We start from the raw sequence: 19,777 nt of genomic DNA, 5'->3' as shown, positions 1-19,777 counted from the left end.
ATTGTAAACGAATATTATGCACTTAAATTATACTGTATTAGTTGTCAGTCATGTTGTATATTTTTTCCACGTAATTCTGTTGATCATTCGATTGATATGAGGTCATTGTATTCAGAGTTTCTGATTCAGTCCCATCATTGTTTGGTATTTTCATATTTTGATAATGTAAATAATTCACACTATATACGGATTAGGTTTAGTGACGTCAATTTGAACATACTCTGTACTTTAGATTTTTTTTTTAATAACGAGAGAAAAGAGATGCCAAGACTTTTAGATATTCAGTACTATTTATATACCCACCTTTTATTTATTGTGCGGTATTGAATCTACCTTGAAAAAATAGTTAAAAGAAAAAGAAGTAATTTCAAAGACTGATTATAGAGGCTGAAAGTAAAGTATTTTCATTTCTAAGAAACTTGAGGTATTTCACTTTGACTAAGTTTGGTTTTTAATGAATTGATTAATAAAAATTTTAATTATGGTATCCCGACTCCTATTACAAATAGTGTTTTGACATAATGCAGGAAAATGATGTATATAAGCTTGTAGGATATCATGCAGAAATCCTAAAAAGATTCATTTCCGTTTGGTACTTACACGGTGTCATATTAGATTGCATACCATTTGTAATAATGATAACAGCATCTTTTTGTAAATGAAAAATTAAGAAAATGTTTAATTACCACGATCAAGATAAGAGAGAAAAATGAGAAGCGTACACAGATAAAAAGGTGCAGTATTGATGACGAATAATTTTGATAAGTTTCAAGTTTATCAGCAATGCGAAAACCTATTCAGTTGAGTGAATGTGTGTAACATAATATAATTATAAAACATCACACTGTTCCTTCACAAAATGAAGATGGAAGAAAAAAGTGAACAACTTCTACTACTACACTCTAAATTCCAAGGATTTAAAGTAAATCCAGATCGGCTGTGAATAGTGACCAGCCAAATATTAGATCAGTTTTAAACCTTGCATACATGTATAAATCTTTTGAGATTTGAAAGTTAATCCTGCATCTATCATGATATTTGTTTTAAAAAAAAACAGTAATTATAAACTGACTCTATTTTAATAGACACATTATAGTATTTTTATCCATGAAAAAAAAAGGATGAGAAGCAGGCTGGTGTATATACATAAGTATTTTGTCAACATACAAAAGTAGTGCGGAAACAACCACAATATTTGTAAATATTATAGGAAATACGCATCATAAAAAGGCGGTAGACTGCATTGAGCTTACAAATAAAATTCGGATAGATTTTCCTACTAGATCGAAGTCAGTCTTATTTTTTTTTCTTGTAAAGTGGACTTCAAAGCAACATGCCATTCATGGCTTGCGATGACCTTGCTTTGACATTGGACGTTCCGTGTCGATTCCCCACAAAAAAAGATTTATTTCCTATTATTATAATAGTACCGATTCGTCCAATGACCAACTCATCTACTATCATTAGGTCTACCATCAGTTCATCCTCTATCCACATGGTCTAATTTCAATTTCGTCCACTCACCAGTTCGTCTAATAACCAGTTGGTCCAATATCCATTTCATCCATATATATGAATTGGTCTAATTGGACTAAATGTTTATTGGGCGAAATGAATGAAAATAAAAATGATATTAGACCAACTGATAATGAGACGAAATGGTCATAGATTAACTACTGATTAGACGAAGTGATAAATGGACCATGGTTATTGGACAAAATGGTTGTTAGGCTAAATGTCGATGGACGAAATGGAATTAGACCAACTGAAGGTAGACTATGTGGTGATTGGACGAGTTGGCAGTAGATGAATTGGCAATTTACCGAAAAAATGACAAACGTTAAGCGTGCGACGAGTGTTTCCACTCTGAAGGAAATTTCTCGAATTCCGGAAAATCAGGATCATTTTCAGGTAAAGCTTTCGGGAAATGAAAAGAAAACGTAGCAATTGTCAATATCCATGCTATTAGTTGCCTCAAACGTAGCTCAAAATTTTCTGCTCGCACTCCGCTCTCTCATTTTGTAGCGCTGTTGACATTTTCTAAAAGTGTTTTTAACAAAAAAGTTGATTTTGGTCACTTTAGTTAGGCTTGCTTTATTGTCCGATTTTTGTTCAAAAAAGTTAAATTTGAAATTTTCAGGAAGTGTCTTTATGAATTGCAGGAAATATGAGATTCAGTTTCGTGGAAATTTGTTTTGGATGTGTGGAAACATTGAGTGCAACGCATAATGCAGAATATCAGTGAAGTGGACGTGGTCTCACAAAGAAAATACCGTTTGCAAAACTACCATATTTGGTAGAAGATTTGAATATTAGTCTGCATGTTAGCTGTGCATGGCGTGACGTGAGTATTGTAATTAGTGTATGTTTTTTATGTTCCAGTTTCTCTGATTTATGTAGGCCTATTTTGTACATCCCAGATCATTTTGTGTCTGGTATTTAATTGCAATGGATGCAGATTGTACAAAATATCAGGGGCCCGTTTCATAAAGATTTACAGCTGTTGTAACTTTGCCATTATGTCAACTACCATGGTAACAGGGCCCTGCAGCCAATCATAATCAAGGTTACCATGGTAGTTGCCATAATGGCAAAGTTAAGACGCCTATTTACAAAATCGGGGTTTGCCTTGTAGTTTTAGCTTTTCATTCTCAATAATTGTTGTTTTCAGGGTTTATTAAGGGGGTATCTCACTGGGCTTGAAACTAGTTCGCGACTAGTTGGCGACTACAAATTTTGCTAGTTGCAGAGACGTCTCATGAAAATTACAGAGTCTCCGAGGAGTCGCAAGAAGATTAAACATGTTTAATATTTTTGGAGACTGTTTCTAGTCTCCGCGACGTCTCCGAGAAGTCTCCATCAGTTGCTGCGACGTCTCGGAGACTAATGATATCCGCGACTGCTGAGACGTCGCCGCGATGTCTCCGCGATGTCTCAGAGACGTCTCAGAGACATCGCGAAGACCTGCTGGAGACCAAAAAAAAAAATTATAATACATTGCGGAGACGTCTCCGCGACACATCTTCACACTGTTTGACCCACTTCAGAAACCACGTGACTGAACGCGTGCTGATATCCCTCCTCCTGCTCCAAGTCAGGTGTATGATCTTTCAAACGTTCCATCGAGACGTCTCCTTGGTGAGAGTGCAAGCCATTTTTGTCTCCGAGACGTCTCCGCGACTGCAGCGACTGATAAGTTGGAGACTGTCGCGGCGACGTCTCCGTTGGTGAGATAGGGCATTTAGTTCTAATACATGCACCTGTTCACATGTTTCATCTTGGTTTGAGAATTTTTTTAATTGGCTGCTCACAAAGTTAAACAATACCTTTAACTTGCATGTACGTAGCTGTACATGGCGTGACGTATTGCAATGTGTGCATGCATTTTACGTGTTCTAGTTTCACTGATTCGTAATTATAGGCCTATTTTTTATATCCCAGAACATTTTTTATTTGAAGGAGACAATAACAATCGTAATAAAATGTACCTGAAGTGTCTCAATTTATTTTAGTGTATTAGTATTCAGTACTATATACTGCGATAAGCCTATAGGCCTATATAAGAGACCTAGTCACACAGGAATTTGTTCAAAATATTTGCTTTGTTTCGATATAATAGTAAAAATTTTCTAATGGTATAATCACTCTTTCCTTTTGTTAAAGAATTTACGGTCACGTACCAATTTAGTGTATCCATTTGTAATCCAGGCTATTCCATTTCTTTTTCTTCTGACAGAAATAAAATGTGCATCCTAAATGCATTTGTCATTGAACTCATTCCAATTTTGATATTTCAAATCATCTCGAAATCTGTTTTCATCAAAGTTGCAAAAAGACCTAAATTTACTTATTTTAGAATGAAATATTGTGTGTTTGCCTTTCACTGACAGTCAAACAGTGGTCACTAAGACCAATAGAGATTACTCCCGATTTAACACTTTCAATCGAATTAAATTGATGATTGTATACGAATGTTATTGCTGTTACTCGTGTAGGTTCTGAATTAACTGATAAAGCTTGTACGACAAATATCCTTAATTTTTTTACTGTCATTAATCATGTCGCAATTGAAATCACCCGTCAAAATGATATCACTTAATAATGATATTGTCAAGAATTTGTATTTTTAGTATGCTTTCAACATTCTCAGGGGCGGATCCAAGATTTTCCAAGGGGGGCACGTTTTCCAGAGGAAAAATTTGACAAGGAAAAAAAGGGTTTCAACAAAAAAATAAGGACATTTCGTCCACGAAAAAATTGAAAGGTCTTCACTTTCAAAAGGGGGACACACTTTTCTTATTCTCTTTTAACGGCATTTTTACATTACAAACTTTATTGTGCCTCTAGGGGCACAGGTCGCAATTGAAATCACCCGTCAAAATGATATCACTTAATAATGATATTGTCAAGAATTTGTATTTTTAGTATGCTTTCAACATTCTCAGGGGCGGATCCAAGATTTTCCAAGGGGGGCACATTTTCCAGAGGAAAAATTTGACAAGGAAAAAAGGGTTTCAACAAAAAATAAAGACATTTCGTCCACGAAAAAAAATTGAAAGGTCTTCACTTTCAAAAGGGGGACACACTTTTCTTATTCTCTTTTAACGGCATTTTTACATTACAAATTTTAATTGTGCCTCTCAATAGGGGGCACAGGCCGGCTTTGCAGCCCTCCCCTCCCCCCCGGATCCCCCAGTGCTCAGTACAAAGGCTTCTCGAGCTTGCCAGTAAATCGCATAAGTCCTCACATTACGTAAGGACAAGGACAGGTTTTCAGTCGCTTGGGCCTCGCCTATAGCGATGACAGATCTCAGTCGCGTGCATATCGCGTGCGACGTCGCCTGACCTCACGCTGAGGACAGATCTGTTTTGCATAAAGTCCAAGTCTCAACAGAGTCTGCCCTCGCGTTATGCAACATCAAGGACAGTCTCTCAGCCCCTGACTGACCCTCAACTGAGGACAAATATTGTTCTTGGGAGGATAGTTGCTCGATCTAGCTCTCTTTAAAAAGGAGTGGTAATTCACATTTTGAGAGAGTATTCTCGGGACATGTCTCGGAGTTCATTTCGATCGAATGAAGTTAATTGGATTGTATCTATTCTTTGAATCAGGGGCGGCGGAACGTATTTTCGTCACTTTGTACATCTCTATACTTTTAATATTTCAATAATGATATAAAGAATACAAACTATATATCAGGACATTTAGTACTATTCAGGACTTTTTAGTAATATACCATGCAGGACAATTAGTATTACCTACCGTTTATTTCTTTTTTGTATCTAAACGATATAGCTGGTCTCAGTTAACCAAAAAGCGGCCAAAAAGGAGTAATTTCAAAGACTGATTTTGATTATTTGATAACTTACAGGCTGAAATTTATGTATTTTCATTTCTAAAAAACTTGAGGTATTTCACTTCGACTAATTTTGGTTTATAATGAATTGATTAATAAAAGTTTTAATCATGGTATCCCGACTCCTAAACAAATAATAATGCTGGAAAATGATGTATATAAGCTTGTAGGATATCATGCAGAAACCCTAAAAAGAATCATTTCCGTTTGGTACTTACACGGTGTCATATCAGAGAGTAAAAAAAATTGTAATGATGAAAACATTATTCCTTTGTAAATGCAAAATTAAGAACATGTTAAATTACCAAGATCAAGATAAGAGAGAAGAATGAAAAGCATATACAAAAAAATAAAAAGATGCAGTATCAATGACGAATAATTATGGTAAGTTCCATGTTCATCAGCCAAGCGTAAAACTGTTATTAATTTGAGTGAATGTGACTGTGTGACATAATGAAACATCATCATGTTCATCATTCTGGGGGGGGTCAGATGATGGAACGTCTACTACGTCAGGGGAGGAGGATGGATTACTACCACCTCCCTTTGTCAGGTGCTGGATTTTTTTTTTTTTTTTTTTGGGGGGGGGGGGCTTCTGGGGGCTTGAATAATTTTGGACATTGGTTTATACAATACTAATATGGGCAGCATACTGAACGTGGGAAACTATACTGACCAAGCAGCTGTCAGCCCCTCTGAAAAATAAAACGGTATTATGCGAGGGAGCGAGCGAAAAAAAACCCCTTCCAAATGCTTGAAAATACTTTGTGTAATTCGTCTACCACCCATTAGGGCATTAAAAGAGTGACCAGTGTTATACCATCTCCAGGCGTTTCATTTATTCATAAGTGAGTGAGCCTTGCGAACAATACAAGAAGTCCTAATTTCAAGAGCAGTATTTTCACACTAATTTTTAGAGAGAGAATGGGGTGAGCGCAGAGATAATTTTTGAAGTGAAACCTATCGACTTTATTGTGAACTTCCAAGTAAATGTATACATCTACATTTCTTTAACATCTTGAATTCCTGATGTAGGCTTTTTCGCAACATGTAGAAAGGTTACAAAAGAACATGAACCGAGATCGCTATACCCTGCGCAGCACGTCAGTGGTCTACACAATAATAGAGTCAAATCATTCAAACAGAGAGGCGTCGACCCTAGGGGCAGGGTGCGATCGCCCCTACGAAAATATTTGGGAGGGAAAATATCGATTTGCCTCCTCATCAAATAAATTTGACCCGAATTGACAATTATGCATTGCAAAATATGCTTGAAGAGCATCGGAAAGCACTATAAACCATTAATCTTGATACCAAAATACTATCAAACAAGAAATATGGTCAATTTTTCGGTGCGCTTCGCGCGCAAAATTCTTCATTATAATTTGGCAAGAATCTTTAATACTTTTCACCCTCTCTTATCCGAAGTGTGGATTGACACTTATAAGGGCGTCAAAAACACTAAAAAAAATGGGAAAAAAGGTATCTATTTTCGCTAGAAGAGATACGTGTTTTTGCAAGGGTAAAAAAATTAGAACTAAAATATTTATGAAAGGATGCACCTTTTTCCCCCAACAGTCAACACTTTTTGCCCCAACAGTTAATCAAATATATTTCTTGTATTTATGTAATTATTTGTTATCTTGTGAAGAATGAAAACAAATTCAATTAAATTCAACACTACGTGTTTAGAGTACGATTTACGCGAGGTGTGGGAGGTATAGGGTTGTATTAACCCAATGATGTAGTTAAAGTTAAAACCTTCACAATCGAAATATCGCTATAGTTGTTTAGGAGTTCAATTCAGGGAATTCTTGCCAAGGTGAGTAATATTTTATTTCCAATACTTGTTAATGGTAGGGTTTCACACGCCAATACTTGCTAAGGGGTGCATTTTCAGAATATGGAAAACGTGCCTTAGGGTGCTTTTTGAGACCCCATGGTTGCGCATGGTATCCACTCGTCAATCGAAGTGCCCCCCCCCCCTTTGCACACAGAGAAAAACTCGTTTAGGGGTGTTTGAAAACTACTTGGTCACGTGTGTGTACAGCAATATATTTGACTCCCCCCCCCCCATCATCCCTGCCTCATTGCATGCCAAACAGTGCTCAGAAGAAGATTCTCGAAAACAATGAAGACCCCAAAATGGTGATGAAACCATATAACTTTGCTGCCCTCAACGATTTGTTGTGGCATGATTAATATAGTAAACAAAACTACACACGCTGCGCATATGCATACACAAATACTACGGATTGTCGTGTACTGCATGCATGCTAGGCGCATATGCAGCAGGCAGTCTCCGATTTATTACATGTACTCTCAGCGTTTGGGAAAATAAAGAAAGGAAATGGCCTCTAAAGACACATTCGAAGGTCTTGATGTCACTGCAGACGAAGTGCAGCGGATCGAAAAAGCTTTGAAAAATGAAGAGTTTCGGAAATTATTCGTCGAGTATGCTCAAGAAATTTCTGATCCTGAAAACAGGAAAAAATATGAAGAGGAATTAGCGGAGTTGGAAAGGTCGCGAGGCATGGATGTTAAGTTTTTGCACCCCAACCCTGGATACGTGTTAAAGACAAGCATTAATGGGGAAAAGAAGGCATTCATCAATATCTGTAAGAATGATAACATTGGTAAGCCTCAAGCATCCAAGTCTTATCAGGGCAGTGGGAATGCAAGGAAAATGGGAGTTGAGTGGGCGCTTCCTTACAGTTTAGCTCCAGGTCGTGATGATTATGATCATGCAGGGAAAAAGTGTATGGTGTTTGATTGTCTGTTCCACCCAGACTGCTTTGAAATGATAAATAAAGACAGCAGATTTCGGACGTTGATGGATAATACAGCAATGGATGGGATAGAGAGGGAATTTAAAATTACCTTTGATCGCAATAATGTGAAAAAGCCCAAAATGAAATTCAAAGGCCGACCACAGGCAACTGTACTGAGGACACCAAATCAGTCTGGTCCGAAGGGTGAGAATTCATTAGATGCCCTCAAACTTTCTTACCCATATGACAAATCAATGAAACAGGAAACGGCCAACAATCAGCCTGCCAAAACAGCCTCCAAAATATCAGGGAATAGAGATTCGGAAAGGAAGACGAATGATGAGAAACGTGTAGAGAAAGATGACTTCACAGTACCAAAGCACTCGATTGTTCATCGTGGTCACTTTGATATGCAGCAATTCACCTATGCCAGGGATTCGGCACCAAGCACCAGGCCTCAAGAGCTGATTTTGAAAGTAGAGCTACCTCTATTGAAATCTGCAGCCACTGTCCAGTTAGATGTCTTTGAGAAACGCATCTTTCTGGAATGCAAGAAACCAGCCATGTACCAACTTGATCTCCCACTACCTTATCCAGTAGATGAAGACAAGGGCAGTGCAAAGTTTGACAAAAGCAGGTCTTGTCTCATCATCACCCTGGCAGTCTTACCCCCTGTAATAGCAGAAATTCCATCCAGTGTACCTGTACCCCAAGAAGCTAATCCTCTTGTTCAGGAAATAGTGATGAATGGTATTGATGAGAGAGTCAACCAAAGAACTAATCAAGCTGATGGAATCTCTCCCGGTTTTAATGATGATCAATATGAAAAGCCTGAAAACGTGAAAGATTCCAATGAGGCAAATCCAGGGAAGAGTGATGTTTTAACATCTGATTACAAGATCACACCATCTATCGGAGCAGAATTTACTGATGCGCTGGAAGAGGTTCAAGGTTACCCAGAAGGAGATGTAACTGAAGTTGTGGAAGATTCAGAGCAGAGTCATCCTCTCAGTGATGAAATCCTTGCTGATGATTTGCTTCATAGTGAGCTAGAAGTGAAGACCACATTGCCTAAGTGTGATATCTACCAAACAGATGAAAATGTCACCATCATCATTAGGGAAGCAGATGTAGATGCAGGGTCTTTCAAACTAAACATGGAGAGTGAAGGAAAGATAGTAGAAGCAAAGTTCAGGAGGACTAAAATTTCTCCAGATTCAGCTGAAGAAATGTTCTCCATCCTTGTAGTTTGTGAAGATGGGCAAACTTTAGATGGGAAGGTGAAACCTGATGTCTCTCAGGCCAATGTGGTAATGGTGTTCAAGAAGAAAGAAGGATGTGGATCCTTGTGGTCTGCTCTTAAGGCTGGTCTGTCTGAAGATACTCTTGAGGTGAGTTGTGTTTGTGATCAATGAAAAAGGAAGAATTGGAAAATACCAATCTCTTTTATAACAATTATTCACCCAGAGTTTTATAGGAAATGGGGAAAACAGCTAATGAAAATTTGTAAAGAAATAAAAAGTGGTCAAAGAATTAAAGTTTAACTTATCCCTAATTCCTTATTCATTATACAAATTCAGATTAAACAACTCTTGATCTGTTATTGTTCATGAACTTTTATACCCTTTTTTTAAATCATGTGTTTTATTGTAACTCCCTACTTTTATTTTTACCATTATTTATATTATTGATATTACTACGTCTTTATCATCATCACAATAATAATTCGTTTCATCATCACCACCATCATTATGATTAAATTTTTCAATCCATCGTTACTTCAGTAAAAGAAAAAAAAGAGATTGTATTGTTTTCATTTGTAACATGTAGGAACTTTTTTAATACAGCATCTTTATTCCTTAAGTGATTTTTTAAACAAATTTTCTTTTCAAAATATGTTGCAAACATGAATGGCAATGTTGCGAGAACATTCTCAAGATATTGAAGAAAATCAAACTTTTGCATTTTTGAAAATTTCAGTGGTCAAGTCCACCTCAACAAGAACTTGACATGAATAAATACAGAAATACAAACATGATTCTGAAAATTTCATATTATTATGAATTGGCTGTACTAAGTAAGTTAAAGTATTTTCAAAATAGTTGGTATGCAAGTGACTCACACAGTCCTTGTTTCTTAATTATTTTATTTTTGTTCTACATGTATATGGATGATGGTATTTTTTTTTTGCTCTTTTGGCTCCACATAATGTATGTACATGTAGGGCATGTTGAACTGCCATCATTACAAGATTAAAGACATACTACCATATCTACCAAAATCAAAAGACACAACTGGCTCTCATTTGCATATTACCTGTGTTATGCATATGATTTTCCTCCATGTTAGATTTAACAATTTTTTTTTAATTATGAATGAAAACAATATGAGAATTCAATAATATTTTTTTAGTGTTTATGATATGAGATTTGTCTGTTGAACAGACTGTTTTTAATTTTACTTGTTTTGTCTTTGCTGAACTGATGCTGCAAGACTATAGATCTTTGATAAAATAGGCAATACATGATGTAGGTCTGATATGGTGGGAATACTAACAGCAGAGCAGCCACCTTCATAGGCTTCACCACTTGCATTCTATTGCTCAATCTATTTTTATAATGAATTATTATTCAAAATGATTTGGATGTTGTTTGAAGGTTAGCATTTTGGCATGAACAATTGCTGATGTGGTTTACGGTACACCGTGTAGAGTGTTATAGAAACAGTGGATAGGCGAGAAAGTGGAGATTTGAGAGTAGAGTATTCTTTCTTGAAAATAGTCCTGAAAAGGACTGTAAACCAGAAGGAATAATGAGTGAGAACAGCTTGAGTAGTAGAGCTGATGAGGAGATGCTGGCTTGAGTCGGCGAGTAGAGATGATGAATAGTAGAGAGACTCGACGTTTCGGACAGGTTGACTGTCCATCTCCTATTTTCGTCTTCAGGAGACGGACAGTATAGGTAGTATGGTATTTATCTTGAGTAGGACTCTCATTCTATACAGTGCTCTTCTTTTTGTTATTTATATATGGGGGGGGGGGCGGGGTTCACAAAGATGACTTGAACGTCTCACTAGAAGTCTTGCTAAGTGCCTACATGTACTTGTAGGTGCATATACGCATACGTGCAAGATATTATTAAATGTGCACTTTCATTGACTAATGTGCACATCCCATGAGCGTGATCTGACCTTCAATGCATGTAGTGATGTATGATATAGACTACATGCAATGGGGAATTTAAGAGCCATTTTTAGTCAGACAAAAATCACAAAACCTTTGTGACCCCCCTCCCCCCATGGACAGCTTGCTTTTTTGTAATTATGAATATTCACAAAAAGTGAAATTATTGATTTGATTTAAAAAAAAACAGCAGCATATGACATTTTAGGTTCATAAACAAAAATCTTATGTGCCTTTTGATCTTTAATACAATAATGGGATCCATGAAAGACTGAACTTTGTACCCATTCAAATTTGTTGATGCTTGAAAAGTTGAAAGTATTTATTGCTTTATAAAAGAAAAAAAATGGGGAAAAAATATAGTGGGTTCCTTTTCTATTTGCTTACAACACTCGTATTTGTAGTTTCTGCATTATAATAGTAGTCAGACATTGATCAGTTTTTAGGGACGAATATTACAGCATGTAGCATGCTCTCTGTGAAAATGAGTGTAAACTATCATCAGTGTGAATGTTATTGTGTGTTAGTTGAAGACAGCTCCCTTTACTTTTGGGATGTTAGTGATGCTAGAAGGAAGTAGAAGCATGCATATTGATGATGCATTGGTTTTATGAGTTCCTCTTAAGTGTCTTTCAGTCTTTGATTCAAAGGATATCATTACTTATCTTTGCACCCATCCAGGAGAAACAGTTTGTAACAGAGGAAGGTCTAGAAGATATTTTGAAGGTGGTTACTTCAGATGAAGCCAGGAGTAAAGAGACCATCCCATGCTCTGTTTCAGAATTCTCGACTCATTGTGTCAAGGCTCAGTTTCAGGTAAAGATATTTATTAAAGACTGATACTAGTCTATACATTGTCCGGGGGGGGGGGGGGGCACTTACATTGACGTGTGGATACCATAAAAACACGTAAAAAGGATGTCTGTTTCAAGATAGGGCACGTGATAAGGGTGTCAAAACACAAAAATATTGAAAAAGGCCAAAGGGTATCTATTTCGCTCGGAAAAATATACGTGTTTTATTAGGGTCAAATATGCGGGGATTATAAAACAAATTCAGAATGTTTTATAAAGGATGTCCTTTTTGCCCCAACACCACGTGTTTAGAGTCAGGTTTGCGCAAAATAATGGTGTCTAACGGTAAAACCGACGACCGACGGACGCGTGACATAACAATAAAATATATCTGTACTTGTTTAGGGGTTCATTTCAAGGAATAATTGCTAAGAGTATCGTTTTGTTTCCAATACTTGTTAAGGGGTGCATTTTCAGAATATGGTAAATACATCGCTGTACTTGTTTAGGGGCTCAGTTCTGGGAATACTTGCCATTACTTTTGTTTCCAATACTTGTTAAGGGGTGCATTTTCAGAATATGTGTTAAGGGTGCTTTTCAAGACCCCGTGGTCGCGCATGGTATCCACTCGTCGATGAAAGTGCCCCCCCCCCGATACATTTAGAATTTTTTTGTTTTAAAGCTAGTGCTTGTATTTTTTTTCTTTTCCTCTTCTGAGGTACTTTATTTCATAAAAACAAATAACAATATAGTCACATGTATACAAAATTAATCAACAGGTTTAGAAAAAAATGAGAAAATACTAATGCAGAAATGGTAAGAGTACCTAAAACAGAAACTTTTGAAGTTCTTCTAACACATCTTTCTTATTTTTGTATTTCCACTGAACATAATTCTTGAAATCATTTTTAAATACCATCCAAATTGATTGACTATTGAACAATTTATTCCTTAAGTAATTTAACATATATACTTTGTACACTGCATATTGTGAAAGCTAGTGCTTGTATAGTAAAATTGAGTTCATCTGTTTTGTATAAGTTTGTTTCATGTAGTTGGTGAGATAAATAAACCTTTTTTTTTTGCTTTAAGAAAAATATTGCATCCACTCATTTTAAAATTATGTAGCCTATATTATGATAACAAGTTTAATATTCCTCATTATAATAATATTATTAAAGTCTGTGCTAAAATCATTGAAGCCGAATCTCATGTGAAGAAAACTATAATTACTGTACATTCTAGATAAATTGTCTTATACATGTAGCTTTAGTCCCAAACATTCTGATAACTTGAATAATTATATATTTTTTTTAATTCTTATTTGAATCCATAGTTATAACAGAATTGGACCACAGTTGAATTAAACTATGCATGTATATTGCCGTGAATGACACTCTGTCATTGTAATTAGTGCTTTTGGGTCAACCACTTTTTTTATATTAGAGAGCATGGACTATGAGTAAGAAGCACGGTCCCCCTCCCCCCCCAAAAAAAAAAAAAAACCAAAACCCAAAACCCCAAAGAGATATTAAAGATAAATTCCAGTTGTGGTAAAGATTTCAAATGAGTTCGTACAGAATCCAATGAAATGACCACAAAGTGTCTGTTTGTATAAATAAAAAATATGTGCCAAAGGATTCTGGAAGAAATTGTGTAATTGCTGAGAAATTAGCAAATAAGCAAAGGATTCAGGTCAAGCGTCGGGCCGACATTCAAAGCAAAAACGATACACTTTCCCACGTGCGCTTATCTGTGTTGGTGATCTTCAGTGTGAGCATTTTTCAGTATAGATTTCACTAAGTTCAGTTTACTGTACCAGATCTAGATCCTCAATGAGAGAGTGACAATTAAGCTTGGTTTCACACACTTTCTCGTGAAATCAGTGTTTACTGCAACTACTTTCAACTATCTTTATTCTGAACAATGAATCTCAATCACAGGGTATATTAATCAGTAGAAATAAAGGTGAGATCTCGGGAAAACTGGAGTGTTTAACTGAGATTTGTAATCAACTTTGAAGAGAAACACTGATAAATGAATGGTGTTGTATACATACATGTTGGTATACTGATCTCTCCAGATTAACACATATGAATGACATCACAATTACAGTGTGAACTTAAATGCATTGTGAAACACACAATTCAGGATATGAAGAAGTTCTCTATATTATTTTTTTATCAAATGATTGGTTGATATCAGCTAACAGAAAAAATTACTTATAATTACCAGTACAAAATTTAAAGTCTACAGTCTGGTCATGTCATGGTTTTGAAATGCAGGATGAGTTATCAATTTCTACTGTTACCATCCACCACCATCTTATCATATTGCTCAGGCACCATAGATAGCTAATAATAATGATAATTGGCATTTATATAGCGCTTTATCAATCTACGACTGTTCAAAGCGCTTCACAATTATTATTACCCAGTCACTAGATTCATAGCATTTCAAGCAGCCTGTTAGGGCGCACACTTGCTATACCAACCACAATGATGGTTGTTTCCTACCGGTACCCAATTAGCACCTGGGTGAGAGTAATTTGTTGTTGTTGTTGTTAATCAATTAACAGATTTTAATAGTGCATTTGAAGGACTGCTTTACTGTACATCATCTTAAGTTATAGAGTAAGTGAGAAAATCTCTATCAGAGATAATTGTTCTTTTGATATATCTTTTATTTGAAGATTCTTCTTCTTAAATTCCTAAATATGATGAGTTACATACCTACATCTGAAGCAAAAGCTATCTTTATTACTCTTTCATTTTTTACATGCCCTGTCCAGGTGTCCTGTGAGGTTGCAGATAGCTCAAAGAGTTCACAAGACAGTGGAAAACATAAAGGTGACACTGATGGATGTCAGAAGCCATCTATGAAATCTAAAGAGTCTATCATCCCTGCCTTGGACCTAGGACCTGCAGCAGATGGGAAGAAGGTAGAAAGTGATGTGAGTTCCCCTCGCAGCGATCCTCAGTCATCACCAACTGATTCCTCCATACCAGCTGGTCTTAAGAGTGCCTTAAGGAGTCCTCGCAGAAGAGCATGCAAGTCAGTTAGCTTCAGTGAGGAAGTCTTGGTTGAACTCTTCCTTGATGGTCCCAAACGAACCCAAAAGGGTGGAAACAAGAAGAAAGGAGGAGGAAGGCGGACTCCCTTCTTTGGTCCAAGGCGCATGATTGAGAAGCTGAAGGACAATTCTTGGGAGTATTTCAGTGATTCTGAACTCCTGCACCACAAAGAAGCTAGCACTGAGGAAGATGAAGAACATGAAGATCAAGAATGGAATTGGCAACCAAACCAAGTCCTTATGAGACAGTCCAGCAGTGAATCAGAGTCAGGACAGGAGATACCGTCCTCTCCCCGCTCAAAGGGGAAGAAATCCAAGGGATCTAGGCGTAGGAGAAAAGAAAAAGCACGCCGTGAGGCAAGTTTGGCAGCAAATAATGGCGTCGAGAGTTCCGACACCAATGAGAACCACATTAAACCAAGTTCCCCTGATGATGTTTCACCACTCACAAATGGTCTAGAGTCTGAAGAGATTATAGAGAGCAATGAGCTTAATGGGGATACTCAGGAACCACCAGAAAACCGTGATTTGATGAATAATAATGAAAACAAGAAAAGCAATGAAAATGATGAGCTCCCTCTAGAAATGCAAGACCACAAAACAAAGTGTGCTTTTGAATTTTCTAACCAAGTTATTTATGATCTTGATGAGTAAACCCCTAAGAAGCAAAATGTTGGTATCTTGTAATGAATCTCTTCTGATAACTCAAAATTAGGATGTTGATTCTCTGTGTCTGACAGTACCAATTGAAAGTCTCTGTGTTCACTTGAAGCATTGTTTTTTTAATGCTCTCTTTATGACCACCATGATTTTCAGTTGATACTCTGGCAGAGCATAAACTAACATAAAATTTATGAACCAAAGGTCAAATATTTTGTAAAGTAAGCTTGCGCCATGTGCTGTTTACCACAGGAATCCACCAAGTTTTTTTGCTTAATTGTTGATAATAAGTGAGGGACTATCAAAACAATTTTGCTTCCACAAAGTTCTTTTCAGAAGGGCATCAGTTATTTTGTGATGTTGTGTGCATGTATTTACATTGTATGGATGCAATCGCACAGGTGGCCATTCCCATTACACGAGATCTTTATTCAGGATAGGAATATCATGTTCCTGTTTTACTGTATAAAATTGCATCTAGCCAGGATATTGTGACTGGTACTTGATATTATATAAGCGTCATAAGGAAAATGGCATAAAAAATTGTTTCAGTCAATATGGCCATATATACTTGAAATCCCACTGCGATTCATGTGTTATGTGCTATATGCAAAACAAAATGACTATTTTGGAACTGAAACTAAATTTTGAAGAATTGATTGAATAATTTTTTTGGGTGAAATATTTGAATATATTTTCCCATGTCTAGGCTTTACTGCACACCAGCAATCTTGAAAAACTTTTTTGAAAAATAATAACTATTATTTGATTTGTGCTAGTTTCATGTTTTAGAACTAGGAATAACTTTTGACAAGACAATCATTTCTTTTTTATACTATTAATAAAATGCCCAAAAGATCTATTGCTTTAAAATTTCATTGAATATTCAAATATTCAAGATTTACATATTTGTAAGAGATATTATTATCACCATTCAACAATTAAAAGTTCTTTATAATATAATAAAATTTGAGTTCGAGTTCACACTAGAACTAATGGCAATAATGTGTTGAAACTGAAGAATTTCATTTGTTTTCATGTAAACATTTTCGTAAAGCCTGAATGTGTAATATTTTCATGGATGGAATATGATATGTTGAGTGGGAATGAAAAAAAAAGAGTGAAAAAAAGAGTTTGCTTGTGAATAAATGTTGTAGAAGTTTGTACATAAAGTGTGTTTGTTTATGAACAACAACAAGACAAGCATTCTATTTGTTGTTAATTGATGAGAAATAGTATTTTGGCCATAAGACAAATGCCTTGAAAAGACTTAAATTGATGTACATATCTATCCTTGGTGAGAAATTTCCCATTGTTTGGAATGTGATAGCGAGACCCAATTTATGTGTAAATGTATGTTACACAGCAGTTATCCCCTTTACAGACTGAGGAGTAATGTTAGCATTCTACATTTCTTTTGATTCAAATTTAAAATGGCTACTCTTTATATTTTGTATGATTGAAAGTGAAAATATAGGTAAACACGTTTCTTTCTATTCATCTACGTACATGTACCTATTTAATGTATTTGTTGTGTATTTGTAGGTATTTTACTTATGTATTAAAAGAGATACAAATGCTCAGGACTCCACTTTTTAAGACATACTTTCAATGGTAATTCTATATCATAACAATGTTAATTTACGTGGAAGAAAAAAATATTTGATTTGTCTGTTGTACTGCATTGCCATGGTAGTTACGATTGACTGACCCTTTTTTAATGTTAAGTTTTGTGCAAAGGCACTGTGCTATCAACAAGGTAATAGTTTCATTTTGTCTTTGAACAAGGTAACATTTAGGTCCCAGCACTGTACATCTGATTGTTTTTGACCTTGGGGGTTTGTTGTCCATAGAGATTTATCTAATTGGTAGAAATCAATTCAAATGATTTTTAATCTGTTCACAATCAATCACAAACGAGTAGGTGAAAGCTCAAAAGGTAAAATACCAAATTGATTGTGAAAAGATGAAAATATGTTTGAACTGGGGCTTGTTGTGTGAAAGAAAGACTCTTGCAATTCAATTTTTTCCAAGTTTTTCAATGTGTCAAGTGGTAAATGGCATAGTTTTGTTTGCCTAAGTTTTTTTTTTGCTAGAGTTTTTCATGACAAAAGTTTTATGAAACAGGCCCCTCATATACTGTACATATATACAATGTACTGATTGCTCATGAGATCCAGTAATATGTTGTGACCACTTATAGTGATATGATGTGCCTTTAAAATGTTAATCTCCAGGGGAGCATTTCTTTAATGATTCATCCACATTTTTCATAGACTGATGTTATAAGCTTCTGAAACTCTCACATCTGATTTGCTGAGAGCAACTTGTCTTTGGAAATCACTCAAAGAGATACTTTAATGAGACTGACATCCACTGATGTTATGTTAACAAACCCCTTCCTAACAAATTAAATGACAATCTCACTGCCATACTTGTGAACTATAGTACCAGTTTATTTACTTGTACATTTATCAAAACATGTACTAGAAATATGAAGTTAAATCATATGATGACAATTGCAATAAATTATTTCTTTACTCTTTTATAGCTCACATTTGATGAACTAATATCTCTAAAGAGTATTTTGTGTACCATAATGTAAAAATTTCATGCAACAATATATTAGTCCTTTGCTTTTCTTTTTTTTTCATTAAATTGTGATATTGAATGTTATGAATTTGTATTTTTGAATTAGTGAATGATTATTATTACATTGTGTAAATATTGAAAATACAGCGTGGATCATGATTATTTTTCTGAATTGGTATTTCTTTTTGTAAATATTGAAATAGAAACGTGGTGACTTTATATTTTGCCAAATTTGAAAAATGTAACTTGTAATTTGGCTGTTTACTTATAATTACATTTCTCATGTACCAAACTATACCTTGAAAATTCAGCATTAAAATACAAAGTTACTTTAGTTTCCAAAGTATTACTTTATAATTTGAATTATAAATTGTTGATAAGTGAATGTTGAATATAGACAAGACGTGATCATCTATAAAACAGGAGCATGATGAGAGAAACAAGTAGATCATGTGGATACACCTATGTTATGAAATTTTTGTTAGTTTGTTAATAATTGTCAAGTTTTGACTTAAAAAGTTTGGAAATCAATCTTTATTTATCTGGAGCTGTAAGTTCATTCTCTTAGGACCATGAAATATGTTCAACTTTAACTTAAAAGTGGTTGATTTCAACCTTTTGGAGGTTGGTTTGGCAGACTTAATAGTAGTTTGATTGAAATAGATTCTTTGATGTCCTAAAAAGGGAATACCAAGTCTGATTTTTTTTGGGAGGGAGGGGGGTTGTTAAGACTTGGCAAATATGAAATTCAGATTGAAATGTCAAATTTATGTTGGTGTTGATCAACAGTGATATTATGATACATAAGTTCTTTGTTAAGCATGTGCATCTTGGTATAATAGATGTTGATTCAGTGAATGTTGACTTGATTTTTGCATCTTAATTGCAGAAAGAAATGAAATGCATATATATTTTGAACTGGAGGGTAGAAACTTGTTGAAATGTTAAATGAAAATTAAAAGAGAAATAAATTTTCACTTTGGAAAGGTACAAATTCTTTAAAAAGCCTTATTTTTTTCCCCCGAGTTTAATAGAGCAATATATTCAGCATTCAGAAAAGAAATTGCCTGAAACTGACATTTTGCTTGACTTCTGCTGAATATTCAAACAGTGTTACCTGACAACGTTCAATAATTGCATTGAATTAGTGTAAAAACTCTATTGAACTAGTGCTTGAGAAAATTAAATGATAATCCCAAGAGTACATTTATAGTAAGCAAATGTTGATGTATAATTTCAGTGGCAAAGACATGAAACAAACGAGGAAAAATTGTCAAATTTCCTTATCTATAAATAAAGTGCGGTGGAAATGATGCATCACAGTAACTACGGAGGGATTTTGTGAATCG

The 19,777-nt window shown here is 35.4% G+C and overlaps 1 protein-coding gene across 1 annotated transcript; it reads left to right on the top strand.

The window, feature by feature from the left end:
- The first annotated feature begins 7,592 nt into the window (after positions 1-7,592).
- Positions 7,593-17,634, top strand: LOC121419263 (protein kintoun-like). The gene is made up of 3 exons (XM_041613648.1): positions 7,593-9,519; positions 11,991-12,125; positions 14,895-17,634. The coding sequence occupies exons 1-3, from the start codon at positions 7,708-7,710 to the stop codon at positions 15,828-15,830; spliced, it is 2,883 nt and encodes a 960-aa protein (XP_041469582.1). The 5' UTR covers positions 7,593-7,707; the 3' UTR covers positions 15,831-17,634.
- Positions 17,635-19,777: the final 2,143 nt, after the last annotated feature.

The sequence above is a fragment of the Lytechinus variegatus genome, chromosome 7 (genome assembly GCF_018143015.1).
Source record: "Lytechinus variegatus isolate NC3 chromosome 7, Lvar_3.0, whole genome shotgun sequence".
Classification (NCBI taxonomy): Eukaryota; Metazoa; Echinodermata; class Echinoidea; order Temnopleuroida; family Toxopneustidae; genus Lytechinus; species Lytechinus variegatus.
Note: the sequence above shows the minus strand (reverse complement) of the source record. Positions and strands in the feature narration are given on the sequence as shown.

Excerpts from the sequence above, each read along its gene's own strand:
- LOC121419263 (XM_041613648.1), top strand. The coding sequence starts at position 7,708 with ATGGCCTCTAAAGACACATTCGAAGGTCTTGATGTCACTGCAGACGAA. Across the intron at positions 9,520-11,990 it reads TGTCTGAAGATACTCTTGAG|GAGAAACAGTTTGTAACAGA; the intron begins GTGAGTTGTGTT and ends GCACCCATCCAG. Across the intron at positions 12,126-14,894 it reads GTGTCAAGGCTCAGTTTCAG|GTGTCCTGTGAGGTTGCAGA; the intron begins GTAAAGATATTT and ends TGCCCTGTCCAG.